This window comes from Odocoileus virginianus, chromosome 32, assembly GCF_023699985.2.
Source record: "Odocoileus virginianus isolate 20LAN1187 ecotype Illinois chromosome 32, Ovbor_1.2, whole genome shotgun sequence".
NCBI classification, from domain to species: Eukaryota; Metazoa; Chordata; class Mammalia; order Artiodactyla; family Cervidae; genus Odocoileus; species Odocoileus virginianus.
Window position 1 is genome coordinate 17,255,748 of NC_069705.1, and position 18,260 is coordinate 17,274,007.

Consider the following 18,260-nt stretch of genomic DNA (forward strand, 5'->3'; position numbering starts at 1 on the left):
TTTCCTCATTTTCCCTTAATTTAGCTAAGTTTAGGCTTTTCTTTCTAATTGTCCATCCTTGATTCATAAGATTTGATGAAGAAACTGGAAGTCAGGTGAAGAAGTAGAATATACATAAATTATAAAATACTATTTTCAACTTGGTAATAGGGGGAAACTGAATCACTTAAAACATTAGAAAATTATGTATAAAAGAAAACATCCACAGCAAATAAAACCAAAGTAAAGAAGATGGAATGTATAAAAACAGAACTTCCAAATAAAAGTGGACACACATGGATGGGAGGAAAGAGAAACCTGTTTCAAATACTGGAGAGCTGAACCACTACCCACGTTCCAGGGAAAGATTAAGAGAAAGTGATCTAATTAGTAAACTACTGAAATGAGAATCCAAGTTCCTATTCACAGAGCCAAAGAATGAACTTCATGAACACTCAGAACACTCACAGTAGCAAGTAAACGGGATTTACTTCAGAGAGTACAAAGCTCTCAAGATAGACACTGAAAGGGGGTGAAGTTCCCACAAAGGTGGGACTTAACAGCAGTTTATATCCTTACTCGTAATGATTTGTACACTTTTGATTGGTTCTTACTTTTGACGTATGTTGTTTCTAACCATCAGCTTAAAGACCACAATGTTTGACTTGACATCTTTATGGCTTCTTTTGATTCTTGGATTCTTAGTTTTCTTAGACATTAAGTCACCATCCACAACCATTTCTCATGACTCCCAGCCATTTTACAATGGACCAGATGTATGCACTGAAGATTAATGAGCCTCAGTTTTTTTCCCTCGGGTATATGGAACACAAGTTAATTACTACCCTTACTGAATCTGAGTGCTGATAATTTATCAGACCAAGGACACCTTCCTCTAAGAGCCAGTAATTCGGGACAGAGGAGATAGGCTTAGTTTAATGGAGTGGGATGCTTATTAAAACAGGCCAAGGTCTCCGAGTTCCTACACTAACTGCCTAACAACTTCTACATCACTACTGCTAATACATTATGCATAGGCCATACAAAGACATATTAGAAATATGAAAAGGAAAACAAAATCTAATGCTACATAAGTGACAGCAATCTCATTGTGGTAGGACCAGTTTAGAATCAGGCAATATTTTACTTAATTAATGTCCATTGTAAAGAACTAGAAGTAATTTTCCGTAATGGTAAACATACCTTAAGCATCTCCATTTCTAAATCTTCATCACTCTCAATTATGTAAGATAGATCCTCTTCATTATCCTTGAAAGATGAATGCTTTAAAAAAAAAAAAAGTATGTCAAACATTAGTTTCCAGTATAATTGACTCAATACCCTCTTTTCTACAAAATAAAGTTCCTTTACATTAAATTACTTTAGACCACCTCCTATTCTTCACTAATAAATTTATAATATATATTTATATGTTTATGTGACAGGTAGATAGAAAGGAAGGGAAAGAGGATGGTAGGAAGGAAAAAAGAGAAGGAGGAATAAATATAGAAACAAAGAAGCAAATAAAAAAACTACCTAACTTGTTTACCTAACAAATAAGATAGATAAACAAGCTTGAAATAGTCCATACTCTCTAAATGAGAGTACAAATGACAAATTCATTTATAGTTTAAAAAAAGCCCAAAGTGTGGTTCCCAAACTTTTTGAGTACAGGAACCTCTTTGCAATATTGAGAAATTCTGTACAAAGCCAGGAACTATACTTGTTCTCTTATAGACACTGATTTTTAAAAGATCCCAAAAAGTTGCAATGACTAATAATACCTTTAAATAAATTTGGATATTTTACAAATAGCATCTACAGGTATCTGGAAAATAGTGTCAGATAAGTTATTTATTCAGCTATTGCCAACATGGAAATATGAAGAAACTACAATAATCTGGCAATCCTTACAAAGCAAATGTCCAATGATAGTAACCTGTATGAAAGAAACCCACCAAAGAAATACAGAAGGACCCCAAAAAAGTCTAAAATTTAAACTAGAAATAGGAAAAGGAAGTATAGACTTAATTAAGTTCAAAAATTAACCTTTAAAAAAGATCTTAAAATAAGCCTTACTCTTATTTTTTAAATGAGGTCTCATGAATTTCTTAAATGCTAATAATTATTACACAATAAAAAATGGCAATAAATGGGGTAAAAGATGTGAGTCAGATCATGAAATCCTGATCATAATTCTATATCATTATATGAAACCTATCACTTTAAAGTGAATACCTAATATGAAATTTCTAGAAAATCAGAAGGTACTGCAGACATTAGCAAAAGATATTTCCCAAAAGTGGAGTCCACTTTACAAATGGTTGGTATGAAAATAGTTTGAAAACAATGCTAAAATGTATTTGCATACTGATAGAAGTGATTACTAATATAGTTACCAAATACAAAGAAATCCCGAGAATCTGTTCTTAGAAAACTGAGTAAATAATCCTATTAAATGGCTTTAAAATCTAATTTTAAAACTTTAAAATGCAGTTACTATTTTTAAAATGTATACAATTCTACCAAATATGGCCAATAGAGATAATTTCTTAATTAATTAAAAACAAATGAGATAAAGTTTACAGCTGGATGTCTCTTTAGTCTTAAAGAAACACCATAATTCCGCTAATACAACTTCATTATTTCAAAAAATATGCTTGTTATTAGCAAACAGAAAAACATAATCTCACAAATTAATAAAATCAGAATATGACTAGAAATCTAAACATGAAGTTGAGAAAAAATATACAATGTTTAACAATAATCTATCAAGAACAAAATGAGGTTTCTGACTCTAAATGACAGTATAGGTGAGTGTCAAGTAAAAATATGGTGTTTATTAGAAACCCTGTCAGAATATCAAGTAAAGAAAACCCATAAGAGCAAACAAAACTACCCTCAAGAATCACATTTGTAAAAGTACAATCTAGTAGGTATGTAGGGATCTACAAAAAGAAGAGGTATATACTAGGTTAAAAAGCAGGAGAAATATATGCTTAGCAAATGATGACAAATGTGTACTGACACTAAAAATCTTTCCACGATAAAACGCTGTTGATCATACTAAGTCAGGAGTAGCAAACAACAGCTCACAAGCCAAACCCAGCCCACCTTTTTGCTTTTGTAAATAAAGTTTTATTAAAATACAGACAGGCTGCTGGTCCACAGCCGCTTTCATATCAAACTGGCAAAACTGGGCAGAAACCAGGTGGTCTGCAAAGCCTAAAATATTTACTATCTGCCAATCTATAGAAAAAATCAGCCAACCACCTTCATAAATGAAAACTATTTGCTCTTTACTGTATTCAGTACCTCAGGAGATGTGCAAGTAACATCAGTAAGATGTTTTTCCTGAGCCTGTTGTTCCAAAAGTTGGAGCTCATCTTCTGTAATATCTAATGACATCAAACAATTTCTTTCTGTATACTCTTTCAACTTATTGCCTTCCAGTCCATCTTCAAATCCATCTTCTTGTTTCATTTGATTTCCAAGTACCTCTTCTCCATCATGTTCAATTAAATCATCAGGTGTTGCATCCCATGCCTCATCTTTAACTTCAGGAAAAATATTATGTGTTCTAATTTGTTTTTCTTGTACTTCACCAGCAGTTGGCTCTTCCAGCGGTAAGTGAAAATTACTGCTGGGTCTCAGTTCCTTCTGAGTAGAGCCAAACATCATCATCCTCAAAGAACACAGATTTTCTGAAATATCCTTCAGTAGTAGGGAAACCCTAAAAAAAAAAATTAAGAAAGGTGAATTCAACTTTAATTGTGTTAACTCTAAGGACAAGTTTTAATGCTTTTTAGTAAGAAGACCTTCACTTAAAGGACACCCTGGATTAAAGTCGCTCTTCATGCCCTTCATGCTTATAGTTTCTGGGCTCCTCGCTAGTACAGCAAGGTTCTTCTACTCTCAACACCTGATTACGTGCTTACCAAGTGTCAGGAGTGTTTGGCCCCAAACTAATTGTTTATGGTGTCACTCCTTATCCATTCTTGATTTTCATGTTAAGCATACATCCAAGCTTGTCAAACTGCGTCATAAATGCAAAGCAAATATGCCCTGAATGCGGCCTCATGCACTCCACTGGAACTGCAGTTAATTGGACATGAATTCATGCTTATGGCATGTATTTTGGCTATTCACAGATCTCTTTTGTTCTCCCCCAGTTCAGAGATGTATCTAAATAAGTGAAGCAACAGCATAGACTTGTTACAGAGAATCTGAAACAAAAGATCTTAACTAGTTCTTGTTTTGACCCACTAAAAGTCTATAAGATCTACCTTTATTAAAAATGAATCTAGGGAGGTGGAAGGGAAGCTCAAGAGTGAGGAGATATATGTATACATACAGCTGACTCATGTTGTTGTAGAGCAGAAACTAATAACATTGTAAAACAATTATATTTCAATTAAAAAAAAAAGAATCCAATATTGCCCATTCTCAAAATTTAAGAAAACCTACTTAACTTTAATATTATAAAGCAAAGCATTAAGCACATGTAATTCATACTCAATAGTTATTTTAATTCCTAGGAAAAAACCTGAAATGCATGTGAGTAGTAATTTTTCATATAAATGGTATTTTCTTCTTTCATGGAGGGAAAAATGTAAAAATGAATATGAAATAGCTTTATTAGTACCATTCCCCATTTGACAGTTATTTCTTTCAGATATTCTCAAAGTTACATAGCAACTACTAAAACAAATTGCCAGGAGGAAAATTACTTTGAAAAAGAGCTGAATTTCTATCTCATACTTTGAAATCTATCAAAATATATCACAAAACTCATCCAAAAAAGAATACATTAACACTGCATTTTATCAGAGTCAGGATTCTATTTCAATTAACTGCTTCACATTTCTACAAAGGAGTTTAGCCTCAAAATTGTGTTACCATGTTATACTCAATCACTGTTCAAGAGCAGTCCTGTTTTTAGAGGTTTTATAAGGGAGTCATTCATCCATTAAGGACAGAGCAAAGCCAGATTCCAAGAAGCAGCTACTGGGAGCTACAGTCCATGGAGTCGCAAAAGAGTCGGACACAACTGAGCAACTAAACAACAACAACCAGCAGTCCAATATCTGTTAATTCAAATGTCAAAAGTTTATCTATTGCTTGGCTCAGACCGTAAAGAATCTGCCTGCAATGCAGGAGACCTGGGTTTGATCCCTGGGTCAGGAAGACTCCCTAGAGAAGGGAATGGCAATCCACTTCAGTATTCTTGCCTGGAGAATTCCATGGACAGAGGAGCCTGGTGGGCTACAGTCCATGTGGTCGCAAAGAGATGTCTACATGACTGAGCAACTAACTCTTTCACTTTTTTTTCAATGTTTCAGCTATATAAAACACTCTTTAAAATCTAAATGCCTCTTGTTTTAATAGTCTATTGATTAGGTAGAATTCTCATATAATAATCACTTAAAAACCAGAAAAACGAAGTTACAGGTTTAAAAGTTGCTCCTATTTACTGATTTCAAGTAACCAAACTATAAACATAATTAAATGAAAAAGGCCCATAAACAGAAAGAAAAATAACACCGAATCTTCAACGTTTCATTCAAGTAAACATGAGAGTTTTATTCAGCTTTGCTTCATAAAGCATCCTACAAAGCAGAAAAGCCTTCAACTTTTGTGCACAATTTCACAATTGGGAGATATTTCTCAAATTTATACATCAGTCTGTGTACATGTATTCAAGCAAACTTATGAGTCCACCCTAATGAACTTCTTTACCGTATTTATAAAAATGCAATAAGAACAAACAGAATTGATTTAAAAAAAAAAAATAGAAATATTTAACCTCTGTGGATTTTCCAGTTTTCCAAAAGTATCCGGAAGATACTCAGCCAGATCCATCATCTCCTTGGAGAGCGAAGTCAACTGTTTCTTCACGTCACTAGGTAGTATTTTCTCCTCTGGAATAAAAGAATCAGTACTAATTTTCAAATTACAAAGCAGAGATATTTATTTATACACTATTAGGGCTTAAATTTTCATTTTGTTTCTTTAAACGAACTGCAACAAAAAGACTTCCTTAACCTATCCCAAAATCACCTCAATCACTTTATTTCCCTTCCAAATTTCTGTTCTTTAAAATTTTAGACTAAATTCTAACTGATCTGCATTCATACATATTACAACCCAGTGGTTCTCAACCTTGGCAGAAGGTGAAGGTAGAAATGAGACTCTGACCTCACCTGCACTGTTTCAACATCAGAAACCAACAGACCACCATATGGGACGCTACTTACTAAAACAGCTGGGTAAACATAACCTTACCTGACAGACACCCCTCACTGTCCTCATTACCAGTCATCACAAAATAAAATGCACGCCTTTCTCATAAGTGATCACCTTCCAAACTTTCAGCTTCATTCTGTCTGATGGTGTCTCCGCAAACACCACATAACTTGCCCGCCTTTCCCAAACCCTTCCCTGCTTACAATTCCTACTCTTCATCACCACTTCTTGCATCCTTCAACAAGTCCAGCTCCTCTGAAGCACTGCATGTTGGATTACATCATCAGCTGTTCCTACTAGTTGCAGCTATCTTGTGATCTCAAAATCACATCACTGAAGATTTCAGCACTTGGTCCACTGTCTCTTTCTTCCCTCTATTTCTGTGATAACATTCTGCGATTTCAACATTCACAGAAACTCTCTGCCTAAGAATGTGGCCTTTTCACTTCCTCAATCCCTCCATTTCCAGCCATCTTTTCCTCAGCTGTTCTCAGCCACCCTACCCATAACCACGTGCTGGGCTTAGTCGCTCAGTCGTGTCTGACTCTTTGCGACCCCATCGACTATAAACAGCCAGGCTCCTCTGCCCATGGGGATCTCCAGTCAAGAAAACTGGAGTGGGTTGCCATGCCCTCCTCCAGGGGATCTTCCCAACCCAGGGATCGAACCCAGGGACTGTTAATTCTCTTGCATTGCAGGCGAATGCTTTACCATCTGAGCCACCAAGGAAGCCCAAGAATTCTGGAGTTGGTTGTCCTGCCCTCCTCCAATAAATCTTCTGACCCAGGAGTCAAACTGGGGTCTCCTGCATTGCAGGTGGATTCTTTATATCATCTGAGCTACCAGGGAAGCCCATAACCATACCCTTGATCTTAAAATTGTCAATAAAGTCATTACTTCCAAACGTCAACTGCAAGCATCCCATCCTCTGAACACCAGCATGACTTCTGCAATACAACAATTCTTGCACACTTTCAGAACCAAGCCCACTGACCTACTGCCTCCCCATTATTCTTCTCACTGCTCCCCACACCCCCCATGCCTTACTCTCCTCCCTTGCCCATATTAATCATTCGCTCCTGTGGACTCAACTCTTTTGTTCCTTCCTTCTTCCATGGCACTTACTTGAAGCTTATACCCAAACAGTTGACTACAGTTGAAAAAAAACACAATTATGAGGGTGATATTTTGCTTTCAATTCATGCACACACCCCATGAACCCTCAGTAATGACTGTTAATTAGTCTACATTTCCCACTTTCCCACTCTCAAGAGGACTGTATCATACTTCTTTCTGTCTCTTCATGCTTCCAACACCTCCAACACTTGTCCATCCTTTTTAGTCAGAGAAAAACTTCATCTCTCACTTCACTAAGAAAACAGAAACTAAAAGAGAACTATCTCATCTTCCCGCCACCAACCTGCTAATTGCTAATTCATATCACAACTCCCATTTACAGCAAAATTCCTTGAAAGAAAGAGCTGTCCACACTCACTGTCTTCAACTTTGTAGTTCCATTTTCTCCTACGCTGACTGCCTGCCACTGAGCTTTTTCCAAAAGCTATTCATGGAAAGGTTACCAGTGGCCTCCACAGAGCCAAATCTGTTCACCTGAGTTGCTCATCTCACTCTTTCACTGGAATATTCACTGGAAGGACTGATGCTGAAGCTGAATCACCAATACTTTAGCCACCTGATATGAACAGCCAACTCACTGGAAAAGACCCTGGTGATGGGAAAGACTGAGGGCAAGAGGAGACGGGGACAACAGAGGATGAGACAGTTGGATGGCATCACCTTCTCAATGGACTTGAGCTTGAGCAAACTCCCGGAGATAGTGAAGGAAAGGGAAGCCTGGCTTGCTAAAGTCCATGGGGTCGAAAAGAGTTGGACACAACTTGAGTGACTGAACAACAACATCTCAAACTGTCAGAGGCATTTAAAACAGTTGACAACTAGCTCCAGCCCACAACATTGGCTGGCTTCTAAACACCACCTCTCCTATGCTTCCTCCTTCATCACTGCTCCTTCACAGGCCTCTTCGCTACACTCTCCATGTCTTCCTGACCTCTAGAGGCTGGTGTGCCCTTGATGTCAATATGTGGGCCTCTTCTATTCTTTATTCCACTCACTTCCTATTTTATCTTCTCAAGCTTAACTACCATCTGTATACTGATGACCCTCACAGTTACAGCTCCAACCTGTCTTCCCTCCAAACTCCAGAATCACGTTCCCAACTAAGGTATCTCCTTGGATGACAATAAACATCTAAAACTTAGCACGCATGGGTTCTCAGTCACTCAGTCATGGCCAACTCTTTGCGACCTCATGAACTATAGCCCGTCAGGCTCCTCTGTCCATGAGATTTGATTGCCGTTTTCCCCTCCAGGGGATCTTCTTGACCCAGGGGTTGAACTGGCATCTCCTGCACTGCAGGTTTCTCTTACCACTGAGCCATCTGGGAAGTGACCAAAACTGGAATCCAGATTCTTCTTACCCAAACCTGCTCTTCTCATTGTCTTTCACTGTGACTGACCCTTGCATTCGTTCAGTGGATCCAACCAAAACACCTCTACATCTCACTCCCCACAGAGAATTCATCAGCAAAGAGATACATATCTTCCAGCTCCTCACCACTCTGCTGCCACCAGCCCAATCCAAGCATCTCTTGCTTGGATTATCACAATAGCCTCCAAATTGACTTCTCTGCCTAAATACTTACCCTCCTATAGCAGCCAGAAAAATCCTTTGAGATAAATATTTAATCACATCATGCTGCTACTCCAAATCCTTTAAGTATTTCCCATCACTCATCCTTGTATTTAATTAATAAAATATGAAGTCAGATTCATGGCCTATAAGCCCCAAATGATCTGGCCCAAGCTACCTGTCTGGCCTCATTTCCGACTCCTCTCACCCTTGTTCATTTCGTCTCGGTTACACTCACCATACCTCACAAGTTTGCTCTCTCTTCCCCTCACGCCTTCTATGTTCTCCCTTAGGGCATCCATGTGGCTCATTCCATCACTCAGATAAACAGAGTGAAGAGGTTGGGTCTGTTTTGTTCAGTGCACTTTCCTCAGCAAGTGGTACAGTGCCTGATGCCTAATAGAAAGTGAAGTCGCTCAGTCGTGTCCGACTCTTTGCCACCCCACGGACTGTAGCCTACCAGGTTCCTCCATCCATGGGATTTTCCAGGCAAGAATACTGGAGTGGGTTGCCATTTCCTTCTGCAGGAGATCTTCCCAACCCAGGGACTGAACCTGGGTCTCCCACATTGTAGGCAGACGCTTTACTGTCTGAGGCACCAGGGCAGCTCACAAATCTGTTATATGAATAAATAGTCCCTTTCTGAACCAAAAAAAAGTTGTTTACACGTGCTTTCTCCCTTTCCTTAGATCTCAGGCCTCCACTCATGCTAATGCGATTTCCACCCACGTCCTTCCACTACCCCATTCTGGCTCCGGTTATGGGACCTTCATGGTACCCAAGCCTGCGACCCTTTTTTGTGTCCCAGTGACCACTCTCCCCTCAATACAGTCTTCTGTCACCCAGTCTACCAACGCGGCTGGAGTTAAGGTTACCAACGACTGCCACATTGCCAAACCTAAGAACTAATTCTAAGTACTCAGTTTCTCAAACTCGCAAGAAAATGTAAACAGTGGATAACGCCTTCCTCTGTAATACACGTCCTTTACTTGGCCTGCCGCACGTCCACCTCCTCATTTCCTTCCATGCCCACGGCAACTCCTCTAGGGTCCCCTCCCCATGCAAACATGAAATAGTAAGAGTTCCTTGAGACTCTCAGCCCCAGTTCTTTACCTAGAACTCCTAATTCTTTAAATCCAATCATCCTCTGAGCTAATAGGCCGTATATCTAAGAGCCTACTGGCCACCATCTCCACTTTGCTATCTAGCAGGCTTCCTTCCATTAACGTGTCTAAAAACAACTGAATTAACCCCTTGACCCCAAATCTGGCTCCTTGCCCTCAGTGTTTCTCATCCCTACTGCTCACGCTGCCAACACAGGACTGATCCATGCACATGGCTCACAGCGTCACATTAAATCCTGTTGATCCTACTGCTCTGTTAAATGTACTTTGCATTATCCACTTCTCTCCTTTCACAATACAACCAGCCAAGCCAGGTCACCATCACCTTTCACTTGGATTATGGACACATCACCCTAACAGGTCTTGCACTGTGACCCCTGCCCTCCAGACTCAATATTCTGCTCAACAGCCCAAGTTCTAATTTTTTTCATGTAACACATGTCATTCTTGTTTAAAACTCTCAACAGCTCTTAGGAGGAAATGTAAGCCCCTGCCTCTCCTCTATCCCTTACCCTTTCATGTTCAATGGCTGACTATACCAAACTGCTTTCAATTGCCTACAGACACCTCTTCCTTCTGAAACTGGGCACCTGCCATGGCCTGTGCCTTTAGCACTCTTCCTCTCCTCTTGCACTAGCTAACTCCTGCTCATATTTAAGCTCTTGGCATAAACATCACTTTTTCCAGAAAATATTCTCTAATACCTCCAAATATTCACTGGGTACCTCTATACGCTAGCCATAACACCTTTTTCCCCCCACATCATAAGCCTCATCTTCCTACAGTGCCCTTTTTGTTGTTGTTCACCTATATTCCCCATAAAGCTGTAGGTTCCCCTCTCAGGAGACAGACCATGCCTGGCTTCTTCACTGCTGGCTCTCCATTTATACTGGGCTGAATAATATTATGTTCTAATCTTTTATTTTTTTGTAAAAGAAAAAAACACAAATGTAATAAAAACCAAAAGTTTTGAAAATATCATTTGAAACATCATTTGAAAATATCATCTATATATACATCTATATTTGAGAAAGGTGAGGTTGACACTGCTGGTTGAGTAACAAGAAGGAAAGAAGAGAAAGAGGGAGGGAGGGAGGAAGAAAGGAAAGAAAGGATGGATGAAAGGAGGTGAGAAAAAAAGGAATGGTAATGTTAGTTACCGGAGAAGGCAATGGCAACCCACTCCAGCACTCTTGCCTGGGAAATCCCATGGACGGAGGAGCCCGGTAGGCTGCAGTCCACGGGATCACAAAGAGTTGGACGCAACTGAGTGACTTCACTTTCACTTTTCACTTTCATGCATTGGAGAAGGAAATGGCAACCCACTCCAGTGTTCTTGCCTGGAGAATCCCAGGGAGGGGGAGCCTGGTGGGCTGCCATCTATGGGGTTGCACAGAGTCGGACACGACTGACGTGACCTAGCAGCAATGTTAGTTACAATTCACTGGAATCCTAGTCAAGTTATTTCCCTTCAGATGTCACAATACACTTAAACAAATAACATAACAGAGAATAAAGTGAGGGTCAAAGAATGCAATATTGCAATGACAGGTATCAGGACTTTCATAAAAACTTATAAAACATATGCTACTTTACTTGAGAAATACCTTACAGTCCTCAGAAGCATTTTCATCAGAGACAAAATAGCCAGTGTAACCTACAAGCAATCTTATAAACCACAAAATCAGAAAATCATGAATCCCTCTGTTGAACTCTGAGTTAAATAAGCTCTTATAAATTGTTCTCTACACCAGCTTCAAAAATGCATCATCTGCCTCAGTTATCACGGTAATTTCCAGCCACCATATGACTGCCAACAGAGAGCCAGCAGGCACTCAACAGATGTGGCCTTCCAACAAGAGAAAGTATAAGAAATCTTCTTTAACATGCAAAGGAGGATCACCCACAGAGGGTATGGATTCCTTCTCAATAACAGCTATAAAGGATATTATATAATTTTTTATAAGGAGGTCATGCCATATTTTTTAAAAATTGGCAAAATTACTTTATTTAACTAACACCTTAACAAACACAATTACTTAAAATCTCTAAAAGAAAGCTACGAGAATAACAACTATACAGTTGGGTATGGGTGCTCTGTATATCATGAGTTCAACAGCTACTCTATGAAACAGGTATTATGCCATCACTCATTTCCCAAACACAGGAAACAAGTAAATTCCAGGTCATGTGGCTGGGATTCCACCACTGGCCTATGTGACACTATAAGCAGATCTGCCATCACTGACCTAGCAATAGATCTGAGAGTTGAATTTGAAAGCTGCAAGTGGCCATTCTTTTAGCAGAAAAACAGCAGAATTATCACATCCTGGGGAAAATTTAGAAATTTAAACCAGGGCACTCTGAGCTCAGTCACTCAGTCATGTCTGATTCTTTGTGACCCCATAGACTGTAGACCCCACCAGACTCCGTCCATGGAATTTTCCAGGCAGGAATACTAGAGTGTGTTGCCATTTCCTTCTGCCATTGCCTTCTCTAGAGGGCATCTTCTCGACCAAGGGATCGAACCCCCCATCTCCTGCATTGGCAGGCAGATCTTTACCAACTGTGCCACCCACGGAGCCCAAATATTTATAGCAAAGGTGTATAATCTCCAGGCTGAGAGGCGGCTGGTTGTACCACTGATGTTCTCCAAGCTACAAAATCCCAACACTAGAAGCCTAGTGAACAGCAATGCTACAAAGGATAAGTAGTAAGTCCTGCTTTGACACAAGTAACATGCCTGAAACCCTAAGCTGTGGCCAAGTTGACCTCATCCTAATCCTCAGATAACCAACACATTGTAATAATGCTAAATACACATGTGTGAAAATCTGTGCTTTTGGACCTAAACCTCACAAATGAACAAATTCAAATTTTACCTTTTATTTTCAGATCACAACATACCTTTACTCTTGACAAATATTTGTACAGGATCACTCAAATTTTCTAATTTTTGATAAATGATGAAACCAGCCTATAAGAAAACAGAAAGATGAAACCAGTAGGCTAAAATCACCAAAATAAAATTCGATGCCTCACCTTTACAAAAATTAAAAACAATGATTCCCAAAGCACCCAAGAAGCTGAATTCAACCCTTTAAGTTATACAAAAGATCTGTCTTCATTTATTCACCACACCCATTGTGAGAATGGAGAAAGTGGCACACCTTTAAAATAAAAATTTTCTCATTTTAACATCCAGTATTATGAGCAAGTACCAAAACCAAACACTTTATAAATGGAATCTAACAAAATACAATCAAGTAAGAGAAAACTGTATGATACAGATATCCATTTCCCATCATCGCATTCTTAGCTGTTAGTGTATATATAGTCCTCCATCTAGCTACTGTAAACAGGAACAATCAAATCATACAGATTTCTCATGACTAAAAAATGCTACAGAACTTAGATTAGTTCTCAACAAGTTTTCTATTTTAAACAAAACATAAAGAAAATTATCTTTTTATTTCCCCACACAGATGAATTTTCTTCTGGTTATAAATAAAAGAAGCTCCCATTTCTAAAAATAGATGCAAAGAAAAGAAACAAGATACTAATCTACAAATAAAAGTATAAGCTGAGGGAAAAAAGTCTATTAGGACATAAAAGAAGACTTTTTGGAAAAAGAAAAGAGTGCTATTAAGAAAAAAAAGAGTGCTATATATATATATATATATATATATATATAAAGATAGATAGTTAGATAAGCCCTAATTTCACTATGTACAAATAGGTAGCTATAAAAATCATCTGACTAACAGCAGCGGAGAGCTAACTGTGGAGAGAATTTTCTAAATTTTACCGCATTTTAAATATAAATGTAAGAAATAAGGCCAGTTTCAATACAGAAACTGCATTGTAGTTATTTTTATTCTGAAGTGGCTTATAATCAAATACATCATCAACACCACTTGTGCTTGTTCAGTCTGAGCTTACGGTCCTCTCATGTTTTCAAAGAACTCACTTTTTTTCACATAAAAATTGGACATTATTTTTGCTTCATGATGATAAAAATAACTAGCATTACAATCTATTGATACTTGCTAATTAATATTTAGAATTAACAGTTTCACTAAATTTCTACCTAAGTATTTTTAATGCCCAACTGACTTAAAACATTTTAGTTTAAACAATAAAAATTTTATAAAGTAATTTATTATAAAGTTTAAAAAATAGATTGCAGTCTAAAGATCTTAGGAGGGGGATGGGATGAATTGGAAGATCCGGACTGACATACATACAGTATTGATTTGTTGTTGCTCAGTCGCTAAGTCGTGTCCAACTGTTTGCGACCCCATGGACTACCGCATGCCAGGCTTCCCTATCTTCTGGAGTTTGCTCAAACTCATGTCCATTGAGTCGGTGATGCCATCCAACCAACTTGTCCTCTGTCGTCCCCTTCTCCTCCTACCCTCAACCTTTCCCAGCATCAGGGCCTTTTCCAGCAAGTCTGCTGTTTGCATCAGGTGGACAAAGTACTGGAGCTTCAGCTTCAGCATCAGTCCTTCCAATAAATATTCAGGATTGATTTCCTTTAGGACTGACTGGGTTCATCTCTTCACTGTCCAAGGGACTTTCAAGAGTCTTCTCCAGCACCATAGTTCAAAAGCATCAATTCTTCAGTGCTCAGCCTTCTTTATGGTCCAGCTCTCACATCCATACATGACTATTTTGGAAAAACCACAGCTCTGACTACATGAACCTTTGTTGGCAAAGTGATATCTCTGCTTTTTAAAACACTGTCTAGGTCCGTCATAGCTTTTCTCCCACAGAGCACGCGTCTTTTAATTTCACGGTTACTATGTATAAGACAGATGACTAATCAGAGCCTACTGTACAGCACAGGGAACTCTACTCAAATGCTCTGTGATGACCTAAAATGGGAGGGAAATCCAAAAAAGAGGGGATATATGTATATGTATGGCTGATTCATTTGCTATACTGTAGAACTAACACAACATTGTAAAGCAACCATATTCTAATAAAAATTAATTTTTGAAAAAGACCTTTGGTACCTACATAAGCATCAGTGGCTGCATACAGTTTCTGGTCCTCAGTGAGGGGAAACTTACTCCAGTTGCTACAGCGGATAGACCGGTCTTTCAGAAGCTGTTTACCAAAGAGGTGTTTAACCAAACCACTGAGGCTCCAGGTCTCTAAACATTTCAGCTAAAAATAATGAAAAATCAACTCAGCAAAAGTTATTTCTTTACATGTATTCTTAGATATTTCTGATACCAAATGACCACATCACACATAAAGTTGAAAATGTTACACCAAAATATAAGGCAGAGATAGTCCTTAGTAGATTTCCAGTCACTAAAAACCTCATTTGCAGTCTACCTTACAAGAATGTAATTCTATCATTTCCTCAATGTAGGTATTAAAATTCTTGGACTGTCAAAGTATCATTCATGGACAAAAGTTGAATAGGTTGGTGATTTTCCTACTTCTCAGCCAAATGAACACTTGGCTAATGTGAGAACGTAACTTAAATGACTACATTAATAAAAGATGTGAAATATGGGCCATGGAAATGATGGTCAAACTTCCACTAAGAGCATCACACCACAAGAGCTGCATTATGTTTGCCTCAAATAAGGGGGGGGGGGGGGATATTGATATAGATGGATTAAAGAGAGAAACTTTAATACAGTAATTAAATTTGCAAATATATAAAACAAAGTGATATAGTACTAAATATAGAAGAGGGTGCTTGCTTAAAAAAAATTATTTGCTAAGGCAACTGATTAGATCTGAAAGTTTTCATTATGAGACACGCACTAGGGACTTCTTTTTTATAAAAACATTTGTAGCTTACAATAGTCTCTCCACAAAAATTTAACACTAAGAAGGGACATGCTGTAAAACACAAATTTATTTTGTTTTTATTTTGAAAATAATCTATGTATTATGTCTACCTTTTCATTGGCAACATCTGTCAGCTCCACAATACTCTTCAATTTGATATCAAAGTCACGTAGAAGTTTCCACTGATCTTGTTCAATTCCCACACCTGCCTTTTTAATTGCTTCATTTTCAAGCAACATTTTTAGTCCCTGAGGGAAAACTATAATATTTTTATTAATATTTATATAATAATATATAATATTTATTCCCATAGGTTCTATCAAACATGACAGATTTATGTTCTACTTCATACACATTCTATGTTTATATTTAAATTTGAGACTAAATTCAGAAACCAACACTTATTTTGAGTGTTTTTGAGAGCTTTTTTTTCACCTAAAGCAAAAAGTCCTGACTGATAAATGACAAGAAAAACAACTAATTTAAATGCTAATAACTCTATTATCACTAACATTTAGCCCCTTTACACTTCAGTTCTCTACCCTCTGAAACAGGAATAATATCACTGACTGACAGATGTGACATGAAAATTAAATAAAACAGGGATATGAGTGAATACTTAAAATATAAATACTTAAATATAAGGTGGTGAGAGAGGCACCCGTTAATTCAAGAGCTGAATTTCATGTGGACAAAGCTGACATAATACAATTATCTACCATATAAACATGAAACAAATGCCAAGAGGTACCAACCTGACATAGAAGAAATGTGAAACAAGTAGCACTTGCTCTCTGACACACACAGCTGAATGAGCGCCACTCGGCCCAGTTTCCCTTTCTTGTATGCTGGTGGCCACTCGATGTCAAATCCTACCACATCTCCATTAGAGAGACTCATACTAAGGGGGGAAATAGCATAAATTATTTAATTAAAATTTTAATTTCTGCATCACTGGAGACATCACTAAGCATGTTAAAAGACAAGCCACAGACTGTAGAGGATATCGTAATACATGCAACATACATATTCATGTAATAGTCAGAAAATATTGGGTTAGCCAAACAGTTCATTCTGGTTTTTCCACAAGATGTTGCAGAAAAAACCCAAACGAACTTTTCACCAATCCAGTACTAAAAAATTCCTTGAAAAGTCAATACAAAAAAGATAAATAATCCAGTTTAAAAAAAGGGGGGGAAATATGAACAGGTAATTCCCCAAAGGAGGGTTTCCCAGATGGTGCAGAGGAAAAGAATCTGACTACCAATGCAGGAAACGCAAGAGATGGGGGCTCAATCCCTGGATTGGGAAGATCATCCCCTGGAGTAGCAAATAGCAACCCGCTCCACTACTCTTACCTGGAAAATTCCATAGACAGGGAAGCCTAGTGGGCTACTGTCCATGGGGTTGTACAGAGTTGGACACGACTGACCAACTGAACACACGATTCCCCAGAGAGAAATCCAAATGGCCAGTAAATTCAAATATATATATATGAAGACACAAAATCTCCTCTGAAGTCAGAGAAATGCAAATTGAATCTTTACAATTTCCCATCCATCTGACTAACAAAAATTAAAGCTCCACAATACTGAATGCTGATAAAGAAAACTACCAGTGGGACGGGACCACTCACATACTGGTGAATTTTTAAACTGATAATCCTCTTGGAAAAAACTCTAATGATATCTAGCTAAAGATGTATGAACAGTATGAACTGACAAGATTTTCTCATAAATGTATGAAACTTATATGTGCATAATTAGAAATGTTTAAGAATGTTCACTGCAATACTATTCTGCCTAGCAAAAATGGAAACACTATATTTCCATCAACAAAAGAGTGAATAAATTATGATATACTGAGACAATACTATATAAAAGTTTAACTAGAACTTCACATACCAAACCAAAAAGAAAAATTCACAAGAATATAAAGTGTTGAGTGAAAAAGACAAGTGGAAGAATATACACAGAGTTTGATAGCATTATTTTGAAAGTTTCTTAATGGGCAAAGTAATAGTATATGATATTGGGGGACATAAAACTATGAAAATTATAGAAAATATGTGAGGGAATACTAAACACTGAACTCATGACAGAAGTTAGCTCAGAGGACTTCAGAAGAGAATCAGAAAGAGCATACACGAGCTGTATTTTATTGTTTTGTCTTAATAAAGATTTGAAGAAAAGGAAGATTTAAGGTTTGACAAAGCTAGTGGAAGGACTATGGCTGCATGTTAAATTATTGCTTATATTTGCCTGCTTCACAGTTTTTAAAAGTGAAAAACCTATTTTATAAATGTTTAAAAACTCAACCTCTGTTTGGGGCTAAGATGAAATAACACTGATCATTCGTAACTGTCCCCCATGAACAAATAAAGAA

General features: G+C 37.8%; 1 protein-coding gene across 8 annotated transcripts in view; it reads right to left on the reverse strand.

Moving 5' to 3' along the window:
• Positions 1–18,260, reverse strand: part of WRN (WRN RecQ like helicase) — a 116,671-nt gene that overhangs the window by 74,768 nt on the left and 23,643 nt on the right. For 7 of the 8 annotated variants that reach the window (XM_070459932.1, XM_070459928.1, XM_070459927.1 and 4 more), the window contains exons 4-10: positions 16,631–16,776; positions 15,986–16,134; positions 15,084–15,233; positions 12,966–13,035; positions 5,786–5,900; positions 3,295–3,712; positions 1,183–1,263 (exon numbers count right to left, since the gene is read on the reverse strand). In XM_070459932.1, coding sequence (XP_070316033.1) covers positions 1,183–1,263; positions 3,295–3,712; positions 5,786–5,900; positions 12,966–13,035; positions 15,084–15,233; positions 15,986–16,134; positions 16,631–16,776 — 1,129 coding nt within the window. Of the gene's footprint in view, positions 1–1,182; positions 1,264–3,294; positions 3,713–5,785; positions 5,901–12,965; positions 13,036–14,305; positions 14,876–15,083; positions 15,234–15,985; positions 16,135–16,630; positions 16,777–18,260 lie in introns of those variants that run through there. The other variant, XM_070459934.1, reaches the window with a different exon arrangement.